This window comes from Plectropomus leopardus, chromosome 12 (assembly GCF_026936395.1).
Source record: "Plectropomus leopardus strain MGB_pleo_1.0 chromosome 12, ASM2693639v1, whole genome shotgun sequence".
Classification (NCBI taxonomy): Eukaryota; Metazoa; Chordata; class Actinopteri; order Perciformes; family Serranidae; genus Plectropomus; species Plectropomus leopardus.
Window position 1 is genome coordinate 21,421,368 of NC_142187.1, and position 19,969 is coordinate 21,441,336.

Below are 19,969 nucleotides of genomic sequence, written 5' to 3' on the forward strand. Positions count from 1 at the left end.
TTTTGAATCTCTTTGAGTAGTAATTTTGCATCTTGTAGTTGCTCTCTCTCATTCGTGTCTCTTTGTAGATTATTTGTAGGTTATTATTATTATGAATCTCTGTAGTTTCTTTACATCTTATTTTAGTTATTTTTCATCTCTTTCTGATTGTTTTGCCTATTTATTGTGAGTCTATTTTAGTCTCCTTGCAGCTTTTTGCATCCCTTTGTGGTCATTTTACATCTCTTCAGGGTCATTTTGAGTCTCTTGATTGTTTATATTAATGTGAATTACATTTTGCAGGCGATAGCCAGGGGGACTCCCAACACTTGCCTTTTAGACCCGTTCAGTAATCCATCCATGTTGCTATGTTGTTAGCATTTAGTCAGTGTGATCTGCTCTAAAAATACTTAAATAAATGTTTCATGGGGAGGCTGCCATTGCTGCAAATCAAATCTGCTCCCTCGTGTTTAACTTCATTGAATTGCACAGAAGCTGAATGCATTTACATTTACATTTACATATGTGCATCTCTGCTGTAAACAATACAGTTAAGCATCTGACACTGACACAGATGCTGTGAAAGGGTTGAGTGTTGCCTTAACTCGTGGATTTAAATTCAGAACTGACAACAGTATGGATTTTTTGGCCCCTCTCCCATCAAATTTATGCTCATCTCTGACTAAGATCTAACACATCTTCCAACTCAGGGAGAAAACTCGCAGACATCCTTGACATACTACTCAGTCCCTGCTGTTTTGGATTGACGATGCCGCGCTGTGACAGAGGGAGCAAACTAATACTTGCCAGTCAGCCAGGCTGGATAGCAGGAGACAAGTGATTGCACAGCTGATGGGGGTAATTCTGCACAGATAGGGGGTGGCAGGAGAGGGGGGCTACGGTAAATAACAGAATACAAATGCTGCGTGATTGATAAATACCGTATGACAGCACTATGTCGTCCCTGTGAAAGTCGGGGGAATAGGAGGCCATTCTAAATCAATGAATGACAATGACAACTACTGCAGCGAAACTTTGCAGAGGGAGAGGTATACAGAGAAACATTTTTGCAAAAACAACCCTTAAAAGACAGACAACATGGCATTTTTTCATAACATTTAAACAGTTCAGGTGGATAATCCTCCCATTTATAAGGAATAGTTTCACATTTTGGGAAACATACATAATTGCTTTCTTCATGACAATTAGATAAAAAAAATCATACTACATTTTTGTTTGTACAATAAATGTGAAACTACAACCTGCAGCTGGTTAATGTAGCTTAGCACAAAGACTGCAAACAGTCTGCAAACAGAGTGCAAAAGGGAAACAGTTGGCATGTCCCCGTCCAAAGGGGACAATTAATTAATTGATTTATTAACTCTAAAACAACAAGGCAAATCAACAAAAATCCCAAAATATCACACTATTCCACTGATAGGATTATCTAAATGGACTCTTTAAGAATGCCATGGAATAAAAATTATTCTGTTGCTTTTCTGTGAAAACTTCTGCAGAAATATTCAACATATAATTTGTAAACTGGTGAGATTTAGAGGTGCTGTTTTGTCTGATTTTGTTGACTAGTTAGGTGAAGTGGGTGAGCATAAACGAACAGATCTTTTAAAATGACTCTGTAGTTTGTAGCATGTACCTGGTCAGCCTGTTGAATGTTAGAGTGCTCATTAACCCCTGACGTACTTACTCACTGTTATCGTGGGATACTGCTGACGCTGCCTGCTACAGTATGTGAACAAGAAGCGACTGAAGCGTCTCAAAAGAACCGCTCTCTCAAAGTTTAACGTCTGCTGCTTGCCCCTAAAAGAACAGATGCATTAAAATTAATATTTTATCTTCATTTATATACACTTGTACATGGTAACTGGTAATTCACTCTAGAGAAGCTTTGTGGGTGGGCTGCGCTGGCTGCTGAACGTGCACGAGCTATAATGGAGTTTCACAGGGACACTGACAATACTATTTGACAATACAATTTGCAAAAAGTATCAAAACTCAAAAAAGGATGAATTTACACGACTTTGGACAAAGTCAGCCTACCTTTTCCCCTTGTTTCCAGTCTAAATGCTAAGCTAAGCTAACAAGCTGTTTGCTGAGGCTTTATATTTCCAGGAGTGTAAACTCATCTGGGGTGAAAAAGATGACAAAGATGCAAACCCTCTAGGAGCGCCCAGGGGCATGCATGAAAACGTTACAATTTACCTTTGCCAAATACCAAAGAAAGCTTACAATACAATACAATCTGTTGGATGCGGTCACTGGCTGCGTGGCGCTACCGTTATCTTCCTCTCCTCCTGCTGTCAACACAGATTCGTTATTCAAAATGTGATATCATCAAAGAGAGACTGGCTCTTTTGATCGGCCTTCAGACAAATGGTTTACTCTTTCAATTTATCTGTATCCATAAGCTTTTAGAAAAATGTGCACATAACCTGACAAAAACAGTGCTGAGTATGTTTGTATTTAACATTGAGCAGACATGAGAACGGTAACAATTTTCTCATCTAACTCTGGTCAAAAAAAGCAAATAAGCATATATCAATAAATTTAGGTCAGGTGTTTTTAATATCAAAATGAAATAAAGAAGTGATTAGAAATACATTTTGTAGGCGTCACGCAGTTTATGAACAAACACAGACTACTGAAAACAAATTGTGGATATTAAAACACAGACAGCAGGAGACAGAACAATCTAAAGGCCGAATGCATTTCAATAAACAACTGAGCAATGTTGCCTGGGAATTGGTGAGCAAGAAAATGTCATTTGGCCCAGGTGGACTCCAATCTGTTTGGCTTATGACATTTGGTAGGCATTTGAGCTCCCGTGTGGGAAACCCATTTTCAATCTGATTTCTTAAGCAAATGCCGAAACCATAAAAGAAGCTGCTTTTGGAAATGGCCCTTACTTTCTAATCTCAGCTCATCTTATTTCACCACTCTGCTCCCTCTTAATGTCCTCGTCTCTTTAAAATGAACCTAGAGCATCTGCACTGTATCTTACTGAGTGAATTTATAGTGCCAAATAAATATTGTCTATACACTGATGGTGCCACGACAGTTATTTTCTCTAAATGCACTCTTCATATCAAGTCTGCAAAAAGCATCAATGCGGTCTTCGGTCAACAGCGAGCAGCTCCAGTAATCTAACTGACATCAGCTTAAATCATCAGACCCACAGAGCGAGGAACAGAGGGAGAGTTATACCAGGAAAATAATAGTACACTTAGTAAAAAACAAAACAGAAAGAAGTCGAGAAAATGGCTGTCCTTGTGGCGTTTGTAAATGACAGAGCACATTAATTCTGCAAGCCTCAGCAGCTGCAGCGGGGCGTCTTAGCTCCTATCTGTCTTAGATACTGTTGGAGGGGTGACTTGAGGATACCTGCAAAAGCTCGAGGTCACCTATAGAGTACAAGTGTAGAGGGAATGATGCTGCACTAATACACTGGTTTTCAGGTACGCGGACAAAGAGAGAGGGAGAAAATGAAGGAGAAAGACAGATAAGAGAAAGGAGAGATCACATCCCTGACTCGTTCAAAAAGCAAGCTCAGGTACTGCGGCAGGAGTAACTGTTACCATAGTAATTGTGTTGGCTGTGGTCACGCTTGTTTTGCAAAATGAGTCTGAAGGACAAGGAGGACATCTAGTGGTGTTTCTTTAACTAGCAGGACATTATCATCACCCTGGTGATGGACGCCTGGACAAATAAATATTGTAGGTCTATGATACTCATCTTAAATCTGGCCTGTGATGGGGTGCATAGTGGCCCACTGCCCATTTCCTAATTCACAGTTTAAAAAACATGACTTACACTAGGATTTAATTTATTTGATCTACTCTGAATGTAAATAAGGGGCCCGAGTGCATTAAAAAAGCATTTAAGCTAAGCTTGTTTATGAAAAAAGGTGCCAGGGGAGTATGTGTGGGGCTGCTGTGACTGGATTTGCCTTGTTTAATAATTTTGTAGGATAAAAATGAGGGTTTTTTTTATTATTATTATTATTAATAGGCCCTAGTGTTCTGTCATTTTGCAAAACTGGCCCCCAGGTAAATAAAGTTGAGTATACCTACGGTAATCTAACATGGTTTCAGTGTGTCCACTTGGTCTAACAGTTTTATGATGTGATGAATCTACAATGATCAACTGCGCTCTCATCTTGCACTGTCCCTCTCACATTTTGGGATAAGTATCAATAACAAGTGGTGGGTAGTAACTAGTTTTATGTAACTGTGTTAATTAAATGACAAAATAAATATAATTTGTTACAGTTACTGAGAAGAAATATATAGTGAAATTACAATCACGGCATGTTAAACAAGACTTGGAGAAAAGTGCTTAAAACGTAACATAATTAAATATGTAAATATGATAATTAGATATTTTTTCTCAGAGATTTTTCGCAGTCTTTTTTTTTTTTACAAATAATTTTCTAAATCTACTAATTTCTTGCCATTTGTGGAACATTTCTTACCAAGTTGCCCTATTTTTCTAATGTTTTTGTAAAAAATCACACCAAACTGCTTCAGATACAAAGGCTGAAATACTTGTGAAAGGCATCTGAAAAGCAGCAAAAAGAAAACTGATGTCACTCCAGGTTTCAAACGGTTAAACTGTGCTATCTTGTTTGTGAAATTAAACAATATGCACCATCAAGAGGTCACTAAGTGAAAAGTACAGTTTGCTGAATAAATCCATTATGCACACTGAACAAATTACCTCATTATCAGTCACGAACAGCCCGTCCTTCAAACCCATCAAACCTCGATGACTCATGAGCCAAAGGGCAATCTGAAAAAATGATTCCACAGAATTACAGTCTTTAATTAATTCTGTGACTGATTGTCAAATTTTCTGATAAATGACTCAGTGATAAGACCAAGCAGGAGCCTCGCTTTGCATTTCGTCTTGTTGACCTTTACAAAAACTGCAGCTGAGTGGCGGTTTTTCCATCGAGGACTTGTAAACACTCAGCTTTAAATACATTGTCAAGTATCTGATTTACACAACTAGTTGAATGAGAGACCTCAAAACGATTTGTCTACCTCTTGTGCACACATCCTGTCGCTCTGAAACGAGTCAGTAAGTAGCTCATTAAAAGCTAAAATGTATTCCTTTTTACTTTTGTTTTCGTAACATTCGTCCACGTTCAGACCTGCAAACTGTCGGCACATCTAATCCACTCAGCAGCGTTAGGTTTACCCAGCAACAGGCCGACTCAGACACTCAGAAAAACTTGATGGACCTTGAAGCCAGCTTAAGCACCAGCTCAGAGAGAGAGAGAGAGAGGGGGAGAGGATAAACAAGTGAGCGGGGGAGATTCATTCAGGGTTTACGATCAAAGTGGGAACTCTCAACACTTCAACATTTAAATTCAAGCATTAAGAGTTAGGGGAAAAAGTCAACTGTCAAATCCTTGTTTCTCCTTCGGCGGGATACTAAACCCCCCGCAGCTCCACTGAAGCCCCCCAGGGACCAGTTTGAGTTTGTTTGTTCTTTTTTTTAAGTAAAAATATGAATCTTTCCTCACCGCACTCAATAAACTAATGCACAAGCTAAGATGACAGGCTCTCAAAGACACATTTAAAAAAAAATATATATATATGTAACAAACTCTGCAATCTCTCAAAGGTCCATACTGGATATTGTGCATATTTTATACCATACTCTACAAATAACATTAATTTAACATGTTCTAGTAAGTTTCTGGCCAGTGTGGCAGTGCACCTGCAGAGACTTGAAACTTACTTTTGATAGGTAATTCAAAACAGTGAAGAAATCTCCAGTAATCTGTTTCTTTCTTTATTAACCTGCATTTTACTCCCTCGCATATTTCAAGGTGGTTAAAAAGAGAAGTCGTCACAGAGTCGTACTGCATCATATCACTGGGCTACAGCATAATATGCAGCAAAATCTGATCTGCACTTACAGAAAGGCTGAATAGCTGGTGCACTATTAAGTTACATCACGCATGCGTCATATCTCAAGTGGTGCACGGGATCAGAGACCGTGACTCGGCCTCCAAATAATAGCCTAATATACTTGTGTTTGAATACAAGCCGGCTTTTTGCAAAGCCTTCCTCAGTGGTGCATTCAGAGAAACTCTGAGGTGCTTCAATGTGCCAAGGTGATGAGTATCAAAACAATCCATCTCAATAAATGTGTTATTATCAAAACTTCTTTTCACTCATGATTCAGCAACTGTATCTCAAGCTAGTTTCAACCATCTGCAAGCTGATTTTTGAAGCTTTTTTTCAAAGTAAACTGAAACCAATTTGTATCGAGAAAGCAGCAAAATAATCCAAAATAGTCAGCAGCAATGTTAAAAATTATCAATTTGTAACTAATTGGTTTAACAATAGGTATGGTCCATATTCTCTGAGGCTACACTGAATATCACTGAAGCTCAGATGTTTTTCCACGTATTCAACAATTTATGTTTCCATAAATTTGAAGGCATTGTATAAAAGAAAATTACCATTGAGCAAAACTGATCTATTAACCAACAGGTAAAATTATGAAACAGCGATTTTTTAAAAAAACAAAACAAAAACAAAGCATGTAACAATGAATTCCTTTCTGAATATTTCTTGATTCCCCATCAAGTGATAAATCACTGAATTCACATAATTATGCAGCTTTACAGTGATTAAAAAAAGACAAGAGGACAAAAGAAAACTGGCCGTGCCGTAGCGCACTGAACTCAGTATAAAGGTGCTTTTTTTTTAGCTTAAAACTTACATTATTTGTACAATACATGACTATAGTACATATTTCCCATCAGTAATACCATTTTCTCCTACATTTGTTGACCCAAATTATCCAAAGGTTATTTGCAATTACCTTACCCTACACTGATAGTCACTTTCTTATCATGCACCCATTACTCATCTTTTTATATTAATCATCTTTGATATTTTTCCCTCAACTGACTCACTGCCTGACCCCCCATTACTGCACGGTAAAAGATGATTTGATTTATGCGTCGTCTACACCTATATTGATGAAAAAGTATATTTTCCTCTACGTTATGGCCTCTTGTCCAAACACAAGCAGAGCTTTGGGTCATTAAAACTGAAATGTTTCTAAAATGGCATCTGAGGTACAGATTTTTCAAAACTACATTTATCGTCTTTCCGTGTAGACATGTAAAACAGACCGATAAAATAATATATTATATATAATATAAAATAATCATGGCACCGTCTCCTAATTCGTGCATGCCTATTGTAGCTTTGTGTAATGAAAATGAGACAGAAACAGTAACAACAACGGCGGACTTCCGGTTTGTTTACATCTTGTTCGCACTGCTCGGTCTGATGAGACTCAGCGCTGCTGCACCGCTTCACGTACAGGTGGAGGTGTCTGCTGCTGCCGCCTTTTATTCAGTCCACCTCAGCGTCAGCGCTTAAGTCCCGCAGAAATTAAGGTTCTGAATTATCAGGACCGGTCGAACCAGCAGAGGGTGGGACGATTTTGCGAGTGGGATTGTTGTCGCTGAGGAGCGGAAGAAAAAATCATCCGTCTGTCCATGGGGGATCAGCTGGGATGAGACCTCCAGTAGGTGTTCTGAAAAAGGCAGTCTGAACACTTTAACGTCGGCGCACCTTTGGAGCCGTTTTTGTGTTCTACTTTATAATACAAATGTCGTGTGGACAGAATTATATTTTAGAACAGAAGGGAAAAATATCCATTTTCAGAAATACCTGTATGTGTGTAGACGCGTCTGAAAGAGGCTGGCCTGTGCTAATATTTTGATTCTCATTTTTAAATTTGTTTTAATATCTCTACTCAAGAGATAACAGTCCTACCGCTTCTTTTATTTCCTCACACTAAATTAGTCCTTGAGTTCTGTTTTAAGCATTTTCATCATTTTCTTCTGAATTCTTCTTTGGCCTTCCCCTTCCTTTCCCTGAGCTCTTACCGCTGCTCTGGCGGCCGTACCTCTTTTTCGTTGCTTCTTCTTCTGGGTCAAAATCAGAGTCACTGTCATTTTTTGGTTTCCCTCTTGATCTCCCTGTGATCTTTCTCGCCGTCTCCTCTTCTTCTTCTTCTTCCTCCTCTCCTGCAGATCCAAAGGACATGTCACTGTCTGATTGCTCGTCCTCGCTTTCCTCATCACTGGAACCTGTTTTCTTGAACTTCTTCGCCTTTGATTTTGCAGTCTTGGTGTTTGAACGCTGGCCTTCGGTTTGTCCTGCTGGAATCAAGTTGCCCGCTGCATCTCTCTTAGGCCTTCCTCTGGGTCTGCCTGTGGTCCTCTTTTTGCTTTTTCGCACTTCTGGTATCTCCCTCTGCACCGTCTCCTCTCTAACTTCTTCTGTATTGTCGAACTCAGAGTCTGTGCCTCTCTTTTTCCCGCTGTCCTCTGCATCGCCGGTGTCACTCGCATTTTCATCTGTTTTATCTCTCTTCTGTTCACGTCCGGAGCTCGATGAGTGATAACGCTGGACGTGACTCTTCAAGCTCACATTGTGATTGAACCTTTTGTCACAATGCCGACACTTAAAAGGCCTCTCCCCCGTGTGCAGACGCATGTGAGATTTCAGGTGGCTTGACTGGTTGAAGCCACGTTCGCACACTGAACACTTGTACGGTTTCAATCCCGTGTGCACGACAGAGTGTCTCCGCAGATGATGAACATCCTTAAATTCAATCCCACAAACTCCACATTTGTACACCTTTGGATCCGTTCTGTGATTTGCCAGGTGTACTTTGCGTACTTTACTGCTGGCAAATGTCTTTGGACAGTCAGGACATTTATAGGGCTCTTTTTCGTCTTGATGCGTCTGCTCGTGTTTAAGTTTGTCCACCCTCGTTTTGAAGGTAACGTAACAGTATTTGCAGGGATGCTCGTACGTTTCATCGTGTATTTTGCTGTGATTTTTCAGAGACGTCTCGGTAACACATCTTTTGCCACATATATTGCAGGAAAAGGGCTTTACTTTGTGCTCACAAGTGTGAGGCTTCAGAATATTAAAGAAACTTCCGCACTCTGTGCAGAGCTCATTAATTTTGAGGCCACCCGGGGTATCAGAGTTTTCTTCTTCCTCTTCGAGCTCATCTTCATCTTCGCTTTCCTCTTCAGACTGCTTTGCGAGCTCTTCCGCCAGCAAAATATCTCCAGTTGGATTCCAATCCCCGTCTGAACTCACCTCACCTTCATCACCTTCCTCTCCTTCATCTGACAGATCACTTTCTTCATCACTGAAAGTTACAATCTCAGAGAAGACGGTGCTGCTGGGGTTGTCATCTGTTGGCATTTCCTGTGAACAATACAATGACAAGAATGACAACCTGGCATGACTTTTCCAAGTCTATACAGCACAGAATATTAAAGCCTTGTTACCAAAAAAAGGAGACAGGCAGAGGAAGCATTATGACTTGTTATTATAATTGAAATAAACTCTATATGAGCAATAAGCCCACATGCAGGCAATAATAGACTGCCAGTTTGGGGAAATGCTCTGCAGATACTACAAAAAGGAGAGATGATGTGACATTATGCATTATGCATTTATCCCTCATTATTCCTTTCACAGTAACGAGCTCCGACGGCCACTGGCTGTGAGCGCGGCTGCAGCTGCTCTGCCTGGCTGTGATGTTTGAAGCTGTGGCGGAGGATATGCTTATTGCTCGGATCTGTGGTTCAATCTATTGGTGTTTTCCGACCAAAAGTTCTGAGGACTCCCTGAGAGTAATATCCCACTATTCCCCGAGAACTACATGTCTTCAAGGGCTTTTTTTGTGTGTGTTTTCACTCACAAATAGGAACGCTGAAGTGACGGTCTGTAAGCCGGCCAGCAGTTGGTATAGCAACGTCACTTTCGCTTTGATGAGTCAAAATCATGTATTTCCACCGTCACATTTATGCTCAGTAAAGCCATGGACTCCGCTGTTGGTCTTTTTGTCCGTGTTTGTTGTTACAACACACTCTATTAACAGAGAGCTTTAACGTTAATGTTTGACATTAGTTGAGTCTACTCTTCCACACTGAGGACTGAGGTTTTGATCCACATCTGCCACTGTTTTGCAATACTTTTTTTTTTTTTGCTACCCTTTTTACGTCCCACTATTTTTGTAATCTAAAGTGGCTGATTGCAACAGCCTGAAACAGCATAAATCTAAGACATCTAAGTAGTGTTGGTAGTCTCTGCATCCAGTAGCCTGCCCTCCATCTGGACAGAGCACCAATGTAAGACATCATTCAAAGAAGTTATGTATGTTTCTCGGCTGGAACAACGCCTGCGTGTAGTTAGTGTTACACCCATAAAGAACTAATGTGCTGCAGCCATAATCATAACAACTTAGCCTACTTTCCTTAATAATTAATAACACTACTCAGCCTTTTCTACTGATCACTGAGAACGCAAAACTAAACACAAACTAGTGTCGTCTTTTTGGGCACTCTGTGGAATCGAGTAGGTTCTGAGGTCATTATAATACAGGCAGCTTGTCTGAATATGCTGTAGTACGTCTGAGTATTTAAGTCCTACCTGTTGGGTCTCTGTTGTTACTTCTGTGCCTCCTGTCAGGTGTTGATTCACAGCTGCTGGAAGAGTGTAATCGACGAGGCTTTTCCACTGGTTTTTATAGTCACACTTCAGACACTGTTGCTTCAAGACGATGAGCACCCCATAGGTGACCTTCTCAAACAGGAGTTTAAAGCCACACGACGGGCACTTGCGGCGGAACAGCTGGAGGAGGCAGCTTTCATTCACAGCATATTTTCCTGACGTCTGTAGAAGCGCAGCTCTGAAAATCAATTAAAAAGAAGATTTAAAAAGTCAATCTGATGTAAACTTAACAGAAAATAAGCAAAACTGTTGAGCTGTTGAACTCACTTTTCACTGTTTAACTCAATATTTGGGAGTTTTTGTTGCATCAGGTCAGACCCAGAAGTGACAGCGTTTGAAGCATTCGGTCTTTTAGACATTAAAACACCACTTGACAAAGGTCTTGCTTGAGAACCTGCAAAATAATTTCAATATTCACAAATAAAGAAATATTTTAACAAATACATATTGTCTTTATCGAAATCTGGACGGACGCAAGTCGAGTGTTTTACCTTTTGAAGTAGTTCTTGATTTTTTAGAGCGGGAAGTTGGTGGATTAGGATCATCACATGAACCATCAGCATGTTTGGTTTCCACAGGCTCCTACACACATGACAAAACTAAAGTTTAACAAAATCTACACACAAATAACTAAAATTAGTATGTAGTTATCACAAATACAAAGGATGACTTCAAATAAATGAAAGCTGTGTTTGTGCACTGAGTGGACAACGTGTACTGAATAACTGCATGGCGATCATAGTTATAAATGTTTAAGTATTTTTACAGAATTATTTTTACTTTCCCACTTGTTTTGGGTTTCTTTAAGTTGCTCATTGCCTTCTTCCTATGATTTAAAAAAGAGAGAAAACAGAAGCCAATTTGCTCTGGTTTTAAAGGGTTAAATTAGCCACCTAACCTCTGCTGATAACACCGGGGTTAGCACTACAATTTGAATATTTCAGCATATGGTAACTGTAACTTTAAAAGTTGGGTTAGGTAACGTAACATTAAGCAGCCAATAATTAAGCAAATATTACACGAGAGGGTGTGTTTTAATGTCATTTATGACACGTCAGTCAGGAAGGAGGCGTTTCGCCGAGGTCTGCAAGTATTACTGAAGTGTTAACTCTTTATGCTTTGGAGCTTATAATACAGTGGCATCTGAACTTAAATCCATAATTCATTAATGACAAGCATGAAAAAAGCTCATCACATGTAGCTTAAAAGTAAACAAAATGTGATAAATAAGCTAATAACAGGCCTACTTATACAGTGCGTGGAAGTGATAGAATGTATTAAATATACACTCAGTGGGATACTTAATTAAATAAAAGATATCGATTTGTACAGTATACTGAGATTTTTGTGCCACTCAGCATGTTGATTGTTTATTTGAATGCACATAACTATAATAAAGCCCTAGTTACTATGGTTGGGACACTTAATGCATCTCAAAAATGTACCTACAATGAAATTGGGTCATTATATGAAATAAAGAAATATTTTTAGTGCAAACGACAAACTTGTTTATCTACTGTTAGGCTGTAATACCAAAAAGCAAACATGGCATCATTTATTATGTATTAATTTACAAAGATTAATAGCTACTGAAAGCAGGTTCTGTAAATAAGAAACAGTGTGCTGCTGAGTTAAACTGAAAATAAACCATTTACCTGGTTTGTTTGACATATGCTATCCGGTGATGTGTTGAGGAGGTAGGACGGGGACAGTAACAGATGTTACGGCTGTGTAAGCGGACTCACCACATATTGTGGGCTCTCCAGAGGGTCCTCGGGCTCTGACTTGACACACAGTGATGGGACAGCGCTCGGCTTTAGCTGGACCGTGCCAGTCGCTGGAGTCAGGTGCTCAAAAGAGTCATCGGTAAAGTGTTCAATACAAATGGTGATATCAGTCCAGGATGATTCTTTAAGTCGTTGCCCGTTGACTTCGAAAATGAACTGAACCCACTCCAGTCTGCTCTCTGGATCCTCCGGTAACTTGAACATTTGGGCACTTCGACGCCACGAATCACATCCGACGACGGAGCACATCCTGGGTGCAGCACCTGTGGTTCCCTACATAAATGACAAAAGTAAAAGCTTGTAGTTAAACAAAAACTACACATTAATATTAGATTTCAGAGCACATTACAGCATCATGAACACGTTTTGACTTAAATAAGTCAAAGCTGTGTGTGTGTGCTGTGTGTACTGAACACCTGCAGGCTGAACAGCTACATTAGCCTGAAGAAGTGAGCAGAGATTTAACAAAAAAATCACAGACTGGGCACCAGTGGCATGATAAGTACTCATTTTGTGTGTGTCACCTCAAAAGTGGGGATGCACAACATTGAATTTTGAAATATAGAACAACCCATTTGGAAAACAACCGATATCAACATATCCACTTTTAACCCCACCTAATTTTAGTGATCATCAAGTCTCTTCTGTAGCCGAATTAACATCCTATTATAGAGACTGTTATCATGATAGCCCACCAGCAGATGGAGACAAGAAATACAATGCTTTTCAATGTATGTAATAATCATTCACTGTGCAAACTAAGAAAAATACTTAAACTTAGGACTCTTGTTTTCCACATTGTCACTATCATTTGAAAAATATATTGTTTTTTGATATCAGCAGAAATCAGCATGGTGGCCAATAACGATATTTCATTTTAAAGCCATTATCTGCCAATACTGAAAATGCCAATAATATTGTGCATCCCTGCACAACAGCACTGTTAGCAGAAGCAGCATTTAAACTGAGCTGCACAAGCCCACTAAATTAGTGGGCATGATTTTCTTCACATAGACTAAATGACTGTTTTTGTTTTATCTCTACTAAATGAAGGATGTTGATTTGAACAGTTTACTGTGATTTTTGTGCCATGCAGCATGTTGATTATTTAATGCACAAAGAGCATAATTACTATGACTCTTAAAGGGTAATTTCTTTTTTAAACTCTACCTATATTTTCCAATGTTTCTGTTTAGGTGACTGATGTGAGTCTGAACAGTCGTTTAAATTGTTCCACTGCTGAGAAACAGCCCTGCAGCTGGCAGCCATGCAATACCCGCACTGTGATAAGGCAACAGTGCACCATCACTGTACAACCATTAAAAGTGGTTATTACTGTCACAAAGCGGGTTTTCATTTAGCCTCAAATTTCACAAATTAAAATTGCAAATATAAAATGCGCCTAATGGAAGCACGTCAATTCAAAAAAACAACAACTCCCATTTATTGCAAAAGGTTTTTACGCTTTTTGCAAAACTGCAATGGAAACATTTTTTTCTGTTTTTAAAGGTCACATGATGCCACGGATCTACACTTGTCTGTAGGAACTGGCTCCCTCAAGCATGATGCAGCAGGCACTACAAGAAGTGTTTTTGAATCACTTAACTCTTCAAAAGTTGAGAAGATCATCTGGAAATTCTGAATCCACAATTCCTCTGAAATCCTGAACTATCACCTCCCAGAAATCCCTCATATGTAACAGCTCCCACATATAGGAGGCTTGCCTTTCCATTACTGCGAGCATAACACGCTCATGTCACCTTCGACTGGAAAAAATGACGGCTAGTGCGGTGGCTGCAAAAGAAATAAAGCTGCTAATGTTTAGAACATCCATCGCCATGCTTCTTGGAGTGTTAACGCGAGAGGAGAAGTCACATAACATCGCTCAGTGGAAACGCAGTCATCTCGCAGTTGTGTTTTCTTGACATTTTGAAAAATATCGGTTAAGTTTTGTGCACATCTGTAATGGAAATCCACCTACTGACAGCCTCAGATTGTCTCTTTACCTTTCGCTTGATCCAGTTTGTTTGTTATAGCATCTAAATCTCGCTCAAGGAGCATTCTCGTTCTGAAATCTCACAAAAAATGACTTGTTGCAGGAAGACAGCACCCGAAACGCAAGTCAGAGGGAGTGCACAAAGTGTGGCTTTGTATTATCTAAAAGATTTTCGATGACATGGATGACAGACCTTTTCACAGCAGACATTTCGACATGTAATATCAGGAAAAGCACAGCTGGATTCAGTAACACTGATCTCCACTTGAAGGAGGCTTACTGGGACAGCTTACTGGGACACTTAATGGAACTGAGCCATGATTAATGTTATAATTTTTACCTGTGCTTTTCCAACTAGGACAAGTCAGATTGTCTGCTGTGAAAACAGGTCCATCATTTAGCTGATTATTTGAGCTGCAATATACAGATGAAAGTCTCTTACTAACTGAGGTGAGGAGAGGTGGACAACAGACTGTGATTATCTCATCTTATTAGAAATAACTTATAAACAAATGAGGGTTTTGGAATAACTGGTGTTACCATCATTATTTATTGCCTTTACGTGCCTCTGTATCTCCTAATTTATAGGATGTGCAAATGTACGCATTAAATTTGTCTTATAGATTGCATAATACCTAAGCATAAATATATTGTCATTTCACACACACACTTTGACAAGTCACACAGATAATGTCAGCTTTTTGATATGACTTGCTTAGTTTTTATGAATTTCAATGGGTGAGAAAATTACATAAGTCTATTTTATTTTCTTATAATCACTTCTGAATCTTATATAATATTAGAATAATGATATAATGATAATGATTATAATATTATAAAATGATTAGAATACTTTCTAATCATGTATTAATTGATTGATTGATTTTGTCAGTATCCTGCCGTGCTTTGGTGTTTATTGTTATTCCAGGTCAACATAATAACTTTAGCTCATAAAATTACCTCCACTCTGTCTGCAGCAGGTATCTCCACTTTTGGAACAGCTGTTTTCTTTAGGAAAATGTGCTTGGGATTCTTTCTCCTCTTTGACTGGCAGTAGTCATCCCGGGCAAAATGGTCACTGCAGACCCGATGGTCTGCAAGGCGCAGCGTATGGACCGGAGTTTTGAGATCCATTTGCAGCACAGCTAGCCACAACTTCAGCAAGTCCTTATCCAACAAAGGGAGTCTATGAAAGCTGCGCCAAGTGTTTTTTGACATTTTGTTGTTACAATTCGGAAATGCGCAACCACGAACCATTGCTTTTTTCTTTTTCTAAACTTCTGTGCTCAACCACAACAAACTATACCATGCAGTACTCTCCAACTCCTGCTCGTGTTTCCCGTGTTGTCTTCCTGCAACAAGTCACATCCCATGTGATTTCAGAACAACACTTCTTTGAGAGAGACTTGAACAAAACAGACCGGATCAAGCAAAAGGTAAAGGGTTACTTCAGATATGTAACAATCTGAGCCTGTCAGTGGGAAAACTGACAACTTTTAAAGTCCTTTTAAAAAGGGCGGTCAGCTATTAAGGTCGATACATAACGCAATATTATTTTTCCATCATGTCAATTAACATCTGACACAAGGCTATACCGGGCTGAGTTTTAAAGCTAGTGCGATGATACTGGCATCATATGAAACAACCATGGTACAAACCCTGTCATGCTAGCTTCTCAAAAAAGGGGGCTAAATAATGCTCCAAAGTTAAGATAAATGTTGGCAATGTTAAGCATAGCATGTCTATTTGACAGTAGCCCCTTGACCTCTGACCTTTCTGATATCTGAATGAAAATAAGCTCTGTGGATACCCATAACTCTCCCACTGACAGACATGTGAATCAAAACAATGGAATTTAAAATATGTGATGAAAAATGCAATTAATCACAATCAACTATTCTGCAAAAAAAAAAAATAAAAACTGAATCGTGTGACATACAGTGCACAGTTGCCTCGTGTGTTTTAACCCGCGGGCGTTGCATGGCTGACAGCTGCAGACATCTCTCTTTTTAATGGGCCAACGTCAAAAATTATTCACATCGACCACTTAAACAAACACACACAAAAGAAAATGGTTGTAAAACGTCCAAGTTACTCTTAAAGGGTGTTACTCAAACATGTGCCTCGGGTGAAATGATGTTAACTAGCCTACATGGAATGATGAAGTGTGACTGTAACGTTAGTGTAAACAAAGTAACGTTACACGCTTGTTGACCAAACGTCAGGCTACTGTACGAAAAGTACACACGCAAAACTCATGACTACGTACATGATTGTTACATTGAGATCCTGCCATTATCCTGTTTTCGTCCAGGACGATTCTTTAAGTCGTTTCCCGTTGGATCAAAAATGAACTGAACCCACTCCAGCCTCCTCTCTGGATCCTACGGTAACTTGAACCGTTGCGCACTGCGACGCCACGAATCACAACCATGAACGGAGCACATGCTGGATTTAAGTTTGTCTCTGCTGCTTTAAAGTGGTCGGATAGTTTACTTAATGTTTACCAGACGTAAAGTGGGATGTAGACCTTTGCGTGGACGGGTTTCTAATGCTAACAACAGTGATAAGCTAACGGCTAGTTCGTGGCTGTGTGGTGGTAACGGAATGGGCGGGGCTCTGTGGTTGGGGATCGCTCGGTTTGCCATCAGGCGTATCCCGGTGTCGTGCCAAAAAGTGATCGTCTGCACGAGACTGATTGCCAACCGCGGGAGCGCGCGCAGCCTGTTTAATCTGTATCGCGCAGTGTCCACGTCTTCAGCTGCTCTCACATGGATCAAACAGTCGGTGCATGTAAATACACATAAGTTTATGTCCGTGGTAAAAGCATAGGTATGTTTTTATGAAACTAATGTTTCTCGAAACCCAGTTTTCACGTGTTTGCGATTTATAGTTTGGTCAGGCATGACATTTACGCGATTATTGACAATATTGTTGTTCCCGTTGTTTGTATGTGTTAAACATGAGCCTGCATTGTATTACCTGCTATGTGCCCGAAATTATGACCAGTCCTTTTGACCTGTTGAAATACCTTTGAAGAGCCAATACAACACATAAAAAACTACCAAAAAGTGATTGCAGCTCCTATCTTGTCACTAAAAGGCTGTTTGTGTCTCAAAATGACTTAATTCTTAGTGATTATATTTGACATATTATAGCTCACCCAGTCCCTTTTTAGCTGTGTAAATACCTTTAAAGACCAACGCAACAAATAAAATGCAATTTTCAACTTGCCAAAAAGTGATTGCAGCTGCTATCTTGTTACTGAAAGGTTGTTACTCTCTCAAAATGACTAGATTTAATTCTTGGGGGTTGTATTTGACTAATTGTAATCACGCCAGTATTTTTTACCTGTGTAAATACATTTAAAGGACCAATGCAATTTATTAAATGAAATTTTCAACTTGCCAAAAAATGATTGCAGCTGCTATCTTGTCACTGAAAAGTTGTTTCTGCCTCAGATTGACTTGATTTCATTCAGAGTGAATATATTTGACAGACTGTAGCCAACCCAGTCCTCTTTTACCCTTTTAAATACCTTTAAAACACTAATGCAACAAATAAAATGCCAAACAGTGATTTCAGCTGCTATCTTGTTACTGAAAGGTTGCTTCTGCCTCAAAATGACTAGACTTAATTCTTGGGGTTTTATTTGACTAATTGTAATCACTCCAGTCATTTTTAACCGTGTAAATACCTTTGAAGGGCCAATGCAATGCATAAAATTAAAATTTTGACTCGCCTTTATTTTTACATTACCCATCCGTAAAGTATTATAGACTACTTTCCAAATGTAAACAAGATTTTAGACATATTAAACACATACAAACAACGGGAACAACATTATCGTAACAACTATGAATCGCAAACACGTAAAAAGTGGGTTTCAAGAAACACTGAAGTTTCACAGAGACATGATATTAATGCCTTGTAATATTGACAGCAGTAATAATTCATAAAACACTATATATCCCCTTTTTTATTTACACACATACATCTATCCGTATTAAAAAAATATAATGCATATGCACACTTACAGAAACACATTTTACATTTCTTAAACATTAAAATCACATTGTATGTACAACGTAAATTAATGGTTTAATTTAAACAATGAATTAAGACTTCTTAAACAAAAGGTCAATAACAGCTGAAATACTACTTTTTACTGTGACAATCTCAAAACCCGTCAGGCAGCATAAAGACTGACACAGTAACTATAAAAGTATTTGCGTACATGATGTACTCCGCCAGCAGAATCAATACAAAATGTAATCCGCATAAAAAGTGTAGTCTTGACGTGATAATCGCCTCTGTCTACCATACCATGTTTTCCACAGATGTTATATAAAACACTTCCGCACGAGCAAACTCGCGCACGGACAAGTAGCGCGCCTGAGCAAGCGCGTGCATTTGAACTCCGCTACTACATCGTTTAACGTCGTGCACTGACAGCCTGACGGCAAAACAACAAATCCGTTTCTTACCATTGCATCTGCATGTAGCTCGCTCCTGCAGAGAATAAAGGCGGATGGCACAGCGGTGGGCTTCAGGCGTTTCGTCGGCTGGCCTCGCCCTGGAAAGGTAACGCTACAGTAATCGTCTGCGGAGAAATGATCGCTGCACACACGAAGTGAGCGCGACCGTAAGTTTTTTGTCGTCGTGGTCGCTATGTTCATATTCATAGCTGTTAGCCACATTTGTAGCATTTCGGGGTTTCCTAATGGCAGTCTGTGAAACATCACGGGTGAATTGGACTTCATCTGGTTGAAGCATCTCGGGTATGCACAAACACGTGGCATGCTCCCCACCTGGTCACGAGCCTGTCTCTTTCTTTAATCGATAGCCGATGATCAACTTTGATCAAACTTGTTCTGCAGACAGATCAGATGCCATGCTCTTCACTGCTTACATCACGTGATGCAACAGCAGAAACTCCTGGCCAATGAACGAGCTGGGATTTCAGAGGCACGCACGAGCAGAGGTTAATCGCACGCGCTTGCCCAGGCGCGCTGAGACTGTTTATGCGGAAGTGTTTTAAAGGGAAAATTCACTCAAAATTGACATTACAGCCATCATCTACTAATCCTCATACAGTAAAATCTGACAAGTCGATCTTACTTTAAAAAGTAAACCAACCGGAAACCGATTGCCTTTAAAAAGTGAATATAACTATTAACCCTTTGGACCGTAAACACATTACCTTGATTTCTTCCAAAAACACGTGAAGAAGGCAGTGTGCAACAGAAGAAGAAATGAACAAAAAATAAGCAAGAAATTAGTAAAAAAGTTACGAGAAAATTAAATGTTGAATGCAATGCTTTTCCGCGTGAAACTCTGGCAGTGTTTTGTGGACTATAAAACTTCACCCCAACTTTACATCTGCACAAAAATAAGTAGATAATGACTGAATTAGTGTTTTTGCTCAATGCTGAGCAACATATATAAATCAAATTCTTTTTACTCCCATTATACTGGGGTTGGGATAGAAACAACTGATTTGCATACTGTGTTTATTACCTGGTTATTGTCTTCATAAAGCATTATTTAAAATCCCCTCAGAGTTTACTAAAGCGTCATCTGGATGGTCACATTAGGAAAAGCATAAGCGTAAT

General features: G+C 39.4%; 1 protein-coding gene across 3 annotated transcripts; it reads right to left on the minus strand.

Moving 5' to 3' along the window:
- Positions 1-2,545: 2,545 nt before the first annotated feature.
- Positions 2,546-19,861, minus strand: LOC121952003 (uncharacterized). 3 transcript variants are annotated; one of them, XM_088085475.1, is made up of 6 exons: positions 18,842-19,861; positions 12,317-12,631; positions 11,063-11,153; positions 10,839-10,965; positions 10,491-10,749; positions 2,546-9,260 (listed from the first exon to the last, which is right to left on the minus strand). In XM_088085475.1, exons 1-6 carry the CDS (start codon positions 19,154-19,156, stop codon positions 7,851-7,853), a joined length of 2,517 nt encoding a protein of 838 aa, XP_087941601.1. In that variant the 5' UTR covers positions 19,157-19,861; the 3' UTR covers positions 2,546-7,850. The 3 variants fall into 3 exon arrangements, with proteins under 3 accessions (XP_087941601.1, XP_042354442.1, XP_042354440.1); XM_042498508.2 differs by lacking the exon at positions 18,842-19,861 and adding an exon at positions 16,624-16,969; XM_042498506.2 differs by lacking the exon at positions 18,842-19,861 and adding an exon at positions 15,315-16,601.
- Between the last annotated feature and the right edge of the window lie 108 nt (positions 19,862-19,969).

Bases quoted from the DNA above. Each gene is read 5' to 3' on its own strand.
- LOC121952003 (XM_088085475.1), bottom strand. From the start codon at position 19,156: ATGCCACGTGTTTGTGCATACCCGAGATGCTTCAACCAGATGAAGTCC. The intron at 10,966-11,062 runs GTAAAACACTCG...ATTATTTTGCAG, and splicing joins ATCAAGAACTACTTCAAAAG to GTTCTCAAGCAAGACCTTTG. The intron at 10,750-10,838 runs GTGAGTTCAACA...ATTGATTTTCAG, and splicing joins ATTGAGTTAAACAGTGAAAA to AGCTGCGCTTCTACAGACGT.